This window comes from Dufourea novaeangliae, unplaced genomic scaffold, assembly GCF_001272555.1.
Source record: "Dufourea novaeangliae isolate 0120121106 unplaced genomic scaffold, ASM127255v1 scaffold177, whole genome shotgun sequence".
Lineage (NCBI taxonomy): Eukaryota > Metazoa > Arthropoda > Insecta > Hymenoptera > Halictidae > Dufourea > Dufourea novaeangliae.
The window spans coordinates 1,473,182-1,487,195 of record NW_015374070.1 but is presented as its reverse complement, the minus strand read 5'-3'; the positions used below and the strand labels follow the sequence as shown (position 1 = coordinate 1,487,195).

General features: G+C 38.1%; 1 protein-coding gene across 5 annotated transcripts in view; it reads right to left on the bottom strand.

The window, feature by feature from the left end:
- Positions 1 to 13,070, bottom strand: part of LOC107190395 (calcium-transporting ATPase sarcoplasmic/endoplasmic reticulum type) — a 64,717-nt gene extending 51,647 nt beyond the window's left edge. For 3 of the 5 annotated variants that reach the window (XM_015579187.1, XM_015579188.1, XM_015579184.1), the window contains exons 1-2: positions 13,008 to 13,070; positions 8,762 to 8,952 (exon numbers count right to left, since the gene is read on the bottom strand). In XM_015579187.1, coding sequence (XP_015434673.1) covers positions 8,762 to 8,879 — 118 coding nt within the window. In that variant the 5' untranslated portion in view covers positions 8,880 to 8,952; positions 13,008 to 13,070. Of the gene's footprint in view, positions 1 to 8,761; positions 8,953 to 9,479; positions 9,781 to 11,367; positions 11,588 to 13,007 lie in introns of those variants that run through there. The other 2 variants (XM_015579185.1, XM_015579186.1) reach the window with 2 other exon arrangements.
- Positions 13,071 to 14,014: the final 944 nt, after the last annotated feature.

The following is a 14,014-nucleotide window of genomic DNA, read 5'->3' as shown; positions in this document are numbered from 1 at the left end:
GCACGGGAAACGCCGTTAATTAATATTTACATCATATACTGCCCACGGTCGCAGATTCAAAGGTCGGACTGTCCTATTTAAAGCACAATTTTATTATCTCGCAAACGTGTACGCCGAGTATAAGAGATAAAATAACGCTATATAACTGTATGTGTTGCTTTACGCGCTAATAAAAATGTTTAAAGGGAAGAGTTTCAAATTCAACAACCTGGCTAACTGTGAACTTTAATAGTATTCTTCGTGTTTGGAGGAACTAAAATCATCGGTTAAAAGCGAATTATCGCAAGAATGGATACTAATATGATAATTTTTCGACCAAACATTATTCGTCACGATTTATTGGCTGATCAGCAACGAACTGTAATCACAAATAATATCACGGTTCTGCGAAACTGTTTCATATCGATTGAACATTTTATGGTTTTACGTATAATTATTCCTCTTTTTAATCGTTTCGCTATTTAACGAAATGATATCAATAAAGTAAATATCAAACTTCTTCAATTATGAAACAAAGTAAATTGAGCGATACAAGGAAATATTATACTGGTGGATACTTTTGATATTTGAAATTAATTCTTCTAAGCCTCTTTCCGATTCGTGTATCTTTGTTATACGACGTATCTGTTAAACAATATATTTTCGATGAATTTTAACCTTCACGATGTAATTTAGAATTCTATGTTTATCTTGACTTTAATTTACTTAAAAAAAACTTAAGAATAACTTCTAATAATCCTTATCCGTGGAAGCACGTTTATCTATATTAATTAGTAAAATGAGGTACCTACTTAAGGCGCATAAAAAATTGATAACACCCTTTTGTACGCGATGAATCGTGGATTCTCGAAATTTGAAATTCTCTGACACAACTAGGATTATACGGAAAAACGCAGGGGAACGGGTTCACACACATTTCACAGCTGAAAAATGACCATTTCGTAATACATAAGGCTGTGGCTTAAGTTAAACCCAAGCAAACACGACCCCGGGTGTCTTGTTTCGAGGCACTAAATATTCCTCTCAACTTTTGTATTTTACCATCCCCCTCCAAAAAGAAACTTTTACGCTCGACTTGCATGCCTCGAATTTCCGCAGGATTTACGGTCCTAATGTTGGCGGGCTTTCAGTCGAAATAAAAAAAAAAATCGACGAAACGGATCGCGGGAAGCGGCGTTTACGAACAGATCAGCGTGTCGACGTCCGCTGAATATTTCTGGAACAGAATAAACGGACCCGCGGAGTACGGAGCCGTAAAGCTTTCGTACTGGCCTAAACGGCCGCTGCCATGAGTCGAATATTGGTTCACTGAAAAATTCATTGATCGGTTATGCAAGTAAATTCGACAGCCCGTAGGAACTTCAATCAGAATAGAAATTTTATTCCTTTACCGTGAGTTTCAATTGTGTAACATATCTATAATTAATTCGCAGTATTTCAGTCTGTAGCTACGTTTGGTAATATCGTTGAAAACAATTTCACAAAAGTATTTTGTAACGTGTTAATAAAAGCTAATATCGTTTTGGTAGAAAAAAAATCGGATAATCGTTTATTATTTAACATTAATAGTCAAACTAGTATGTTTGGCGGCTAAAGAAACTGAAGATTTCGAATCATTTGGAAAATATTTAGAAATGATTATTTTCATAAGTCGCAATGACAAATAGTTCAAAGTCAAATACGTCAACTGGCCATTAGGTTTAAGGAGTAATTTCAAAAGTAAACTTACACAGTGTCAGTTCGAAAAATGTCTTTGATAAATGACTGACGCATGTAAAAATACTTATTTATCATAGTTTCCAGAAGTAAATATACACCTTTCAACTGATGCACATTTGTTAAAGAGATATAAAGGTTAACTAGTTGTTTCAGTATCGATGGATCTGAGTTGCTACATGCGGCTAATTTTATAAATATCCGTTTTATCGATGATTGAAACTGATAAGCAAAAAGTAATTACTGTTGACTGTTAATCGGGTTGAATTCGTTATTGACATTGTAACTATCGGCTTATCGGAACATCGTCCATCGTTTCCGTGTGCAGAAAGGACCGATCTATCGTGAGAATGGCGATATGAAAGCTTCCGATTCGAATTGTACGTTTATTGGCCGCCGCGAAAAAGGGGCAATTAAACGAGCGGAAGACAAATCAAACGACAACACGCGATAATGTTTGAGCGCCACGAAGTATTAACCCTAGTCGCTTCGACTCCACGATATCATTTATCGAATTCATACGATAATCAATGTAGGTCGTTACGATCCTATATAGTATTTCCGAACACTGACTATTATAACAGAACTTCCATTTATTCGAACTATGTAATTACTGACAATACCACTGATTCATCAATTTTTGTCAAACAATCTAACAATTTATTTACATGCATAGGTTTTACAAATTTTAATAAGCATTTGGTATCGCGTAAAAGATCCAATTACTGAAAACTTTAAGAAATGACACTGACATTATTGCATAACTTTTGTATTAACTGACCAAACATGTAAGTTTTTATTTGTATTTATTATTATTTAATATGTTTCATTGAAAGGAAAATTTGATGTAACTTTCTGAACCTTTACTTTTGTTTATGAATTCATTAGTTTCAAAAATATATCTCGAAAGCTATTACTGTCGCCCGTAAAACGTGTTCGGTCGAATTGTTGACATCCCAATTGCTACCACCTAACTAAATACTGTCACCTTGTATACCTAAATACTGTCACTTTTTTAGGTTAGCTTGCATGTGACTGCAGACCGTATTCGTAACATTAATAGCATAAGACGTAAGCAATTACTGACATATGACAGTAATTAAAAAATTAATGAAACGCTTGTACCAATCACTGCCATCCAAATATTAAACTAAAAATCTTAAGGAGTCGTTGAATTATGATCGACATTATTTTCTATGATCTTTATATTATTTAAAACATTACATTTTATTATGTTACTAGCTCAAATATTACAATTAGAGTCTTTTCTTTACTACCTTGTTTTCTCTTTCATTAGTAAGGAAGTCGTTTTTTCTTTTCCAATCAACTAAAATTTGTTGATCATTTTACAAAAATTAACAGAAAAAGAAAATTAAGTTCTGCTTTTTCAATCGTATGAATTAAAGGTTTTATTGCACCCAGAATTTTCTTTATGTATAACATTACAATGTTTATTTGTTATTTTAAATGAAACTGTCTAGAATGACAGTAATTCGATAGGGGACAGTAAATAGGCCTTTTACCCTACGTCAAGATTTGAAGTAATTGCACCTGGTCGGTCAGGCCCCTTCTTTATTATACAATTAATGTGATCAAGCACCGATTTTTGGAAATCAAACTAATATCTTGAAATGTCCAAAATTATTTTTTCATAAAGTAAATTCACAAAATTTGAAAACTGAAATAATTCCAGAATTATTCTCTAATCGCTCTGTATCAGAAAAGCGATAAAATTTTAATTAGCATGGCGTTTCTTTCTCTGTTTCTGAATAACAGCTGACACATCAAAAAATTACATGGGCTAGCAAAAGTTTCGTTTGTGAAATGGAGTATTGAAAAAGTAAAGCAGTTTTCATGATATGATACTTGATGAATATGTACATTCTCTCACCACCGCGTATGAACTCCCAGGAATGTCTCAAAAAGAAAATTTTAAAGGTGTCCTAAATTGTATAATAATTAGACTACGAATCTTTACGCAAAATAGTATTCTTTATAGCAATTTATAAGGACCAGAATAAAAACAGAAATTTCTTTCTCCTCTTGAAGGTATCACTAGATCAAAAGTACCATAAGAAATTGATTAAACCTGACTGAAATTTCATATTACATATATTGTATTTCGTAGTTTTAGTTTCAGTCTCTGTTTTCAGTTCTATATGTTAGAAATGCATAAAATCCGTAGTGTAATAATAATCAATCATAAAATTAGTAACATTTCGTGTCTCGAACTAGCAATATCTCCAGCCAAGTGAAAATATACATCGCTAAAATTATGGGGCACAAAAACCAGACAAGTAAGACAATTTATACATCCCTGAGTGATTTCCCAGATCATTCACACGTCATATTTTTTTTAATTCCTTTGTTCCACGCCCAAAATAAATAGCTCTCCAAATGTCAACTTTCGATCGACAACGGTAAAAAGATTTTATTAATGAGCAATTCTTCAACCCGGTATCCCAGATATTGACCACTTTTCTTTATCATCCGAATTATTCCTCTGTCTTCTCCAGCACGCTGCGAAAACAGAATGTTTCGCGCCACTAACAAAAGGCTGCGCCTGACAGATTACAGAATGCACGCGCAATAAATTGTTTGGACAATCGAAGTTCCACTGTGAAACCCGTGTTTGAAATCGAGCCTGGACCGAAAGGTGTTCCACAAATCGGTATAAATAGCCGGACAGAGCAAGGAAAATGAGATCAGCCACGAAAGAGTTTCAAGTACCTAACCCAGGTCCACCGAACTGTTATGGTTTCAGATTATCTCGGTAGGTTCCTTATGATAGAATCTCCCCGTCTAACGATGAAACGTTTCACTTGGACGAACGATTAATACGGCGGATCTAACCGCTTCTCGGACGACAGCCGAATCAGAAAGGGCTGTTCAACGAGTTGCGTGCGGAAATAATGCGTCCCAGCCATCTCGAGGATGAGGGCAGACTCAGATGCAGATGGGACTTGTTCTTCGGCGTATTTTATTTTCGTAAAAACGAAAGACGATACTTCGGACCCAAACTCGCCTATTTCGCAGAGCTCGCGATCACGCTGTGCAAAGCGTTTAAAGTAGCTCACCAAAATTTTCAATAATTATAAATTTAGTTGAAAATTTAGCAAAAAATTCTGAAAAGCTTCAACTCGACGACTGCTATCGAAAACTCGAAAGGTCAACGATAAAATTATTGAAAAAGAAACGTTATAAAAATTTCGTTTAAACACTTATCGAGCATTTTCTTTCTGAAAAATGGGTCAGGGACGAATATTACCGTAGGAGCATAAACTTCGATCCCTTCAGAAATAAATATGAAATCTGTTGAATATAATGAATTACTTATTGATAGGTACGCCTAGCACAATAGAATCTAATTTCCAGGCCATATTGGCATAAAATCATGAACGGTAACGAGTACCAAAGAAAGCAGCTATTGCACAAAGCTTCACGCGTTCGCCATGAATAATAATCTAATTTGAATTAGTCAAAAATAAATTTGAAATTTAAGTAATATAATGAATTACTCATTGGTCTAGCACAATAAAATCAAATTCGAAATCTCCAAATCCCATTTCGAGTCCACATTGGCATAGAATCGTGAAAGGTAACTGGTACCAAAGAAAGTAGCTATTGCACAGAGTGTCACGCGTTCGTGGTGAATCATTAAAAATCCGCAACGTAAGCGTACAACTGTCAACGCGACAGCAGCAAGGCCGTAGTTCTATGACATACCGGAACGTTCATCGGGAAATACGCCGTTAATAATCAACGTCCGTAGTTGCAAATCGGCAACCGATAACGCGACAGTCGCGCAAGCGACCCCGGAGCTTTCTCATATTGCTCGGTGCCTGAACCAGCAAACAAGTCGATCGAGTTGACGTTCATCGACACGACGACGACAAACTGGCAAACACGTCGTCGTTGGAAAATTCTGTCCATCGATACGGATCGACTCACCGATAACGGAGCGGGATCGTGAATCGAGGGGAGGGGAAAAAAACCCCGTCTACAGTGATTCCTTGATGAATGCAACACGCACAACAGTGTTATTCCTACCACTGGGGGGGGGGCTCCCCTTCAGGAACCAATCAAAACGGAGTAACCAGAAACTCAGCAGAGGCTTCGGGTAAAAAACAAATTTATAAGGGGCTGAAAATCTTTCCGCCTTGCCACGAATGCTCCGAAATAGACCCACCCAAGTACGTCGCACTCATCGAGATATTACTGTACTTTCAACGGACACCCCCGTTAATCGTGAACGATCCATCGGATCCGCCCAAGTATATCGTTCGTTTTAGAGCCCGTAAATTACAAGGATTGTTTATCGGTGATTCTTCAGAACGAGGGAGACTATGTACCTGGCATTTGATGTTGGCGACGAGTATACAGTCGATCCTGCGAAAATAAACCCATCGGTGCCACGTGTGATTGCCCGACAGAATCACTTCGGCGCCGTAAAATTGATAAAGAATGGACGTTCATCGGTATAACGGCACCGTGAATCGTGTACCAAAAACGTAATCAAACGTTTCGTTTGAGGAACGATTAAATATAAATTCAGTCGCGGATCGTTGGATTGCAACAAACTTCAAGTCCTAAAAACTATATTCGGTTAAGCTGTTTAAATATGGAAATCTACCGCAATTCGTTTGTATTTTTTGTTTCAATTATTTAAGTAATAATTCTATGAAAAAATAAAAGGTAAGAAAGCAAGTTTGCACATAACGATATTTGAGTAGTTTAATAATGAAAGTCGTCAAAGTGACAGAAATAAGGTTTCTGTATCAGAGAATCGACATGAAATTGTGTTTAAAGTAGAAATTGCAGCCTATTACTTCACTGTTTATAGTCAATATTTTTCTACTTTTGAAAAACAAGGGATAGTGCCAAATGATTAATGTAATTAATTATTCATTACATAACTAATAAGATTACGTCAGTTACATACTGACATTTTATACTAATATAAAAATATAAATTATAAAAAGTTGAACATCGAAAAAAATAAACATTAATTTTACTGTTTGTAATTTCGTTATTAATCTAGTTAGAATATGTTTGTGTATATAATGTAATTAAAATGACTCGTGAAACTAAATCCTTGATTTATAAATTAAAAACCAGAAAAACATCTACTTCTGAATGAAATGAAATAAAAATGTTATCAATCCTACATAGTTAGAGTCCTCATTCCATTGTGTTTTACATAGTAAACACACAAATTTCGCAGTCTACGTATGATATACGCTCATCCATATTATACCTCTAGTTCCACTTCTTTCGTTAAATTTCAAATGAAAATTATTTAACCTTCTAAAATAGAATAAAGAAATCCGTCTATCATCGTGCAATTCAACAACAGCGATGGATTAAAAAAAATTGGTCGTGTACAGGAAATGTTAACAGGTTTTGTTAATCGGCAATTTCGAGTCGTTCTCGGCGCGTTAATATCCCACTTTCTTAATAAACGCATTTCATTGATTTCACGTCAACATGCCGCACAGTTTCCACGATACTTCAGGTGAAATGCAACGCATGTCTTTCGACTGGTCGTCCGTGAATGCCGCGATACTATGATCCAAGGCCATTATTGACAATCTACGACCTATTATTATTTTCAAATGGGATGAAGCCACTAACGAGAAAATGAGCGTAGCCTTGTATGGTTCTTCGCGATCTGTTCCTCGGTCGCGATTTTATGAATTCACACATAAAAATTCTCCGTCATTGTAAGTTACACGGAAAAACAATATTTTTGATCGTACCACATGTAACGAATAATTTATCTCGCTGTTATCAGAGGGCACCTTAAGACTTCGATACTATCGTTCAATACTGTCGTCATTCGACTTTCCTGTTTTTATTTGTGCTCGTTATCAGACAGCTAGATCGTGATTACAAGTCAGACGATATTTTAATAATTTCTTTGGAAATGCTTGTTAGAATTCCACCAACTTTGCAATCTCTGACAAATGGAAAAATACTATTATATTTGTAGAAGTACTCTTGTATATCTTATTGTATGTTCAAACTAATAAAACGATTAATGAAAAATAAAATATCTGTCCGTCACTCAGTTTTACGAGTCCACTTACAAAAACTAGAATTTACATAAATATCCGCGATCAAGTAATTCCAAATGTTGCTGTTGTACAAACAAAAGTATCTGTTATTTAAATTGAAATATAACAGGAAACTTCTGTTGCATCAAAAGCGTAATACCCCTGTCAGTTCTGATGCTCTGACAAATTATTAAAGTTTTCGCTCCAATACATGGAATTCTATTGTAATGTACAAGGTGAATGTAATTTTAGATGCTTCAATGATTAAATAAGAGTATACCCGCATATTAAAGGAAAAAATGCTGAATAACTAGGAGATGATTCAATGCACATCACTGATGTGGGCCATTGAGAAAACTTCGAACACGTGTACCAGAGGACTGCCAGTGGTATCGATAAGGGTGGGGATAAACGTCGTGCGTCGTGCAGAGACCAATACTAGCAAGTAGCTCGATAAAGTCACTTTTAGCCGTGCTACTCAACTTCACCGATCACAGAGGTAGCACGATAGAACGTACGCATGGTAGGGTTCGAATATATATACGACGTTGACTCCAAACAGTCGTTTTGAAGTTCCTGAGGCTTCTTTGCGTACCGTGAAGATGTACAAAAGCATAATTCCTGCGTTATACGAGCCTCGTAACGTTACATTTACTCATCAGATAGCAGCGTAACACGCGTCACGTGACGTTTAATTAAGTGTATACACAACGGAAACGCGTACCGATTCTGATATATCACGAGGATATATAGCATACAGTAAAAACGAATGTACGACGTTTAGCGTGCTCTGTCACTATAACATTCATTTGAAATTGTAATGGATGTAGGAATAGTAAAAAATGTAATTCCAACATAAAACTGATATGAATTTTTGAGAAACTTATATTCGGTTGTATCGGGTAGGTATTTAACCCCCAACATATAAATTTCATTGCACTTAAGAGCCAACAATATTATGGGATGAAAAGTATACTATGTTTACTTACCGTTGAGACCATATTTCTCCTGGTTTTTCTTCACCTGCTCGACAGACAATCCTTTCTCAGGGTCAACGTCGAAATAATTTACCACCTCCTCCACGGTTTTGCTATGGCCGTCCTCCATGATTGCTCTTCTATTAGTATGTCACTAATCGTATCTGTTCAATGGTTGTCCACGTTCATTCACACTGTGGTTTCTGGAATATGAACATACCTTTCATTAGAACCGAATCATCTCTTAATAATAAACAAATAATCAGAAAGCACACTATACTGCCTGGCAAATTGATGCTAACAATAGAAATGGAAATGGAAAAAGTAAAAAATGATTATGAGAATAAAAAGTAATAGTAAGAACGACTAGAAAAGAAGAAACGCGTGTCAACGTATTTCCATTTAAAATCCCATAAAAATTACAGAATACTGACGATCCAAGTAATTCCTGTTACGGAAAATGTACAAATAAAAACGAAAAACTCCCAACCAATATAAAAGACAGAAAAATACGTCGCGTTGGAATACTCGAAGAAATATGCAGGAGCAAACAAAGAACACGCACATGTACCGCGTGTACGCAGTTGTCGCGATCGCGTTGCAGAGTTCGTTTCAGGTTAAAACCTGGTCGAGGTGAGAAAAATTCGTGACGCGTGTACTGCTCGGTTTTCCTGGTTCTATACGTGCGAGAACGGGGCGGCACACGGTCCAACGGGGAAACGAAACTCACCAGGAACGGCGGCGAAGCGTTCGTTGACGACGTGTCACAGAGAAATTACGTTACGGTTGCCGAATATTTAGGTTAGCTACAGGTCCCCTAAAGATGCACTCGAGCACACAGAAAAAAAAAACGAACGAAGAAACGAACTGGGCACGGGAAAAACTTGCCGGACGCTGAGAATAATTGTCCTGCGGCCGGAACACGACGTATCACGATACGCGGGCACAGAAATTCGAGACGCACGTCATTTTCTTAACGGATATACTTCCCCTAACTGCTAAGCAAATCTCTCCTTCCGTGAGACTGACACAGCGAACGGCAAATCATTGCGCACGTGCGCCACCTCGCGGAATGCGCCATTAACAAGTTGCAAGAGCGCAGTTGCCACCGCGCCGTCTACGATATCCCCCCCGTCAAATGTAAATACCAGAAAGACGTCGGGAATAGTCAAACGAACTATTGTTTCTTATCACTGGATGTTGTTTCGATACGAAAGCGTGAAATTTCTGTCACGGCAATTCACGTATTTATCGCATTATTTCCCGAAAAACGCGCGTCACGGACGTCGCGCCACGACGCAGGAAAGTGCGTACGAGTCGAGACCGAGCATGTGGAACGATGCCATTGGCTGGACAGCGTTCGTAAAGTATGACGCGCTCGGCTATTTTCAGTCTTCTGCTAGTCTATTTCCTTGGCGCGTATTTTAAGACATTCAAAGGACATTACTATATTGTCGTTATGTAACTGTTGCTCTTATAATTTCATTTCGGGGATTTGGTCTACGAATCACAGGTAGGCGGTTTGACAATCGATCGGGATAATTTTCCGAACAGGGATATATGAATGTGAGACTAAAGTAAATCGAATAAAGAAATATTTGTTTAACTATTAGTTATGTAAGAATGCAGTCGCGGGAACTGGAAGCTGTATGAAATTTTTCAAACTGATTATGTAACAGCAGAAGACTTAGGATTTGTATCCTAATCCTCCGTCGTTTTCGTCTTCCTTATACTGACACCATTATCGGCAGGCATATTTTTAAACTAAATTTTTTCTTTCTTAGCCTTAATACAAAATTACAAGAATCAATATAACAATGGTAAAATGTATAATAACTAATATCCATATATTGTCATAATTTCAAAATACATGATATGACGTCAGGTTATGTTCAGTTAAAACGTATATCCGTATATAACATTAAACTGATTAGAGCTCGTGAAAACGTAACAGGAACGTTATATTTTGTGTCAAGCAAGAATCCAGACAAACACTTAAAAAAAAACTCATTTATTCATTAGAATCTTTAACATTGATTTATTTTTGGAACTGTAACTAACGTCAGTAAAATTTTTGTCACTCGACAACAATTTTACAGAACCTTCTCCAACATTTGATGACGCATAAATACAGTCACAGCACGCAAAGAGTTTTAAAATGTTAGTACGTAAGCACAAATAAAATTCATTGTACGATCGAAAATTCCACTTTCGATCGGCAGTTACAGGTTCAAGGTCGACGTGCACCGAACTTCAAATTCGAATCAAGTCCAAAGGTCGTGCACAGTAAACGTCGAAGACAAGGTTAGCACTAAACTAACGTCAATGGAAGGATGGTATAGCCGATCGGGGTTACGGTCACGAAAATCGGTCACAAGTGACAACTGCGTATAAAGAACTCGCCATATTAGTACCCTATCCAACAATTCCAGGAACAATCTTTCGTTCCGACCCGAATCAATTGGATGAAGAAAATTCGCCCCACAAAGTTTCCAATAGGACGACACTTGAGTGTAAAGTCACGCTCGATCAATCGTTCCCAAACAGTCTTTACTTCTTACTACTATTCATTTGAAGCGCATTCAAACAAGGAATATTAAAAACTCCCGCCAACTAACCCTGTCAACGCTATCGTAGGTAGCTGTCCCGTTGCACAAATGAAAATATGCAAACGATCATAGCATACGGTTAGCCAGACTTTGAATAAAGCACGCGCGAAAAGGCCAGACGACTGCGGCAATGCGATTGGTCGCACGGGAATGGCGCAGGTGCAGTTAGGAACCGGTCCGAAACCTGTCCGGTTGACCAGCTCGCTCGAACGCCCGGGACGCGACTAGCCGGCCAAATCGCGCGTGCCCCAGCGGACGATTTTAGCACGTCTCTGACGACTTCCTAATTATTTTGGCAGAGATGGCCAGGAGGCACTCTGATTTCCCTTCCTCCCTCTCGTTCCCTCGATCGGACTGGCCCTGGGGCTGCGTATACCTATTTTGCTTCTTCAACTGTCCCTCCTTATCTTTATCCTGATCCTTCTCCCTGTTTTGACCAACTATACGCAATTTTCTGGGGTTAGCATTTATTTTTCCCGTTCTGCGTGTCTACTTCTAGGTTTCACGCGCCGCACGTTTGATTTTTACCGTCACCTCAATAATATCGTCACTTTTGTTCCATTTATTTATTTTTTTTTTTTGTTTTGTTTTGAATATCCATTTATTTTCCGTTGGTTTATTAATGTGACTACCCGCTAGGATAGGAAGTCAGCGATGGCAATGGTATAAGATTAAGCGAAATGAATCATTTCAATTAAATGGAATGGAACAGTAATGCCGAAATATTGTTAGGTAACCGACTAACGGTGATATAATATTCGAATCGTTGCGGCGCGGCGGAACGGTTTCTATTTGAAGATGAGATGCAACATGGTGGACGGGCTATAAAGATAGGAAATGTAGTACGTTTGTTGGCAAACAAGTAGAGGTCGTGTTTGTATGTAACGTGAGCCTCACATCGTACATGTCCGATGAAGCAATAGATTAGTTAGTCTGGAGGTTTAGATATGCTACACTAATCTAGGAAGAAATCAACGGTACCGAACAACGTTTGCAAATGCATCACTGAATTTCTAGATAATTTAGAATTTTCTACAATGAAGATATTATAGTTTCGCTGTTACCGATACTTCACACAATGTAGCTAAACCTCTTTCTTGGTTACGAAGCTTCTTAAACGTACCGGATCTCTCTAAAAATTGCCATACGAAAGAATTCAACTTTTGAAAAACTGAAAGATCGGAAACAATCCTCTAGATATATTTTCCCGCCGATTACAATGGAATAAACTATACATTCGAATGACTGTCTATCGACGCCGAATTTTCTATTCTCAGATCGATGCCTTTGAACTGACCTTTAAAGTAAGAAAAAAAAAAAGAAACGATAAGAGAGATCACTGGACACCGAACTTAAGATCGAAACTGTTGATCAGAGTGACGCACATGTAATATCGGTCGGGGATAAAAGACGACATTTAGTCGGGCTCGTAGGATTTTTCACGATTTCGTAACAATTCCACAAGAGTCCACGGTGCGGCTAGTCCCTTTTTAATTTTGTCACACATCACTTGCCGGTGTACTCGTATTCCTTTTTTTTTGCTCCCCGCTGTTTTCTATCGTCCCATTAGTTCACACTGTGTCGTATGTAGCATCACAAAACACTAACTCGGCGGTGTCACCGGCGCTGGGCGCAGCGAGCAGACTTACCAATGCTTCGTATTCACCGGCGGCCCGTTTTTATCGATTGTTTCGGTTTAGGAAAAAACTGGCTTATATATATATATATATATATGTATATATATGTTGTCACACTGTGTAACTGAGTCTAGAGGGAATTCCGAATCGGCTACTCCTCCGTGAGCATCGCTCAAAACGCGTGCTTACGTATTTACTCTTTACATGAAGGGTGGAGGGCGAAAACAAACAAACAAACATTCAAAGGGCAACGCCTGCGCTGCTGAACGAAACGAAGCGACGAACGTCGCCGAAATTCCTTTAAATAGTCCGTAGGCGTCGCTACCTGGCGGCGAGACACCGAACGAGGGAAAACTCTGGCCGGAAGCCAGTGGTCCCGGCGACGGCCGCACAGCCTCCTGTGGCTGTCGTCGCAGTTTTTTTGATTTAACCTTCGAATTCGTCGAGCCGACTGCTCGTTGAGATTCGGAACAACGCATCGGGACCCTGTGCTTTGTTCAACGACAGCGACAGATTCACGAGAAACGAACATTTCGATCCGCCTCCAGCTGACTTCCGGAACCAAAACCAAGCTCCTGTCGCAACGCGCGTCATCAGGCTCTCTTCGATGGATTCTTTCGCGTAAAAATTCTTTAAGTATACAAATTTTAATGAAATTCACTAATATGTTATATCGGAGCACGTTGACAGGGATTTTTGTTGGAATATGTTAAAAAAAAAAGTTTTTTTGTGGTAGAAGTTAATGATTGTATACAGAATGATTATGTTCGGTCTCAAGTTTCGATATACGACCGAATTTACTAATATTCATGTGACAAAATGTTCTTATTGGAAATGTTCAAGGTACGAATTTTTCTTAAGATCGAAAATAGGTGGTTGGCACATATCCAAATACGATATCAGCTACAAACTCAAAGGCAATCTATCGACAGCGACCCCCAACGACCAAACTTGTCGGTGAAATTTGTTATTTCGCCAGTTGGGACACGATCATTTATATTATCACGCCGAACAAGGCA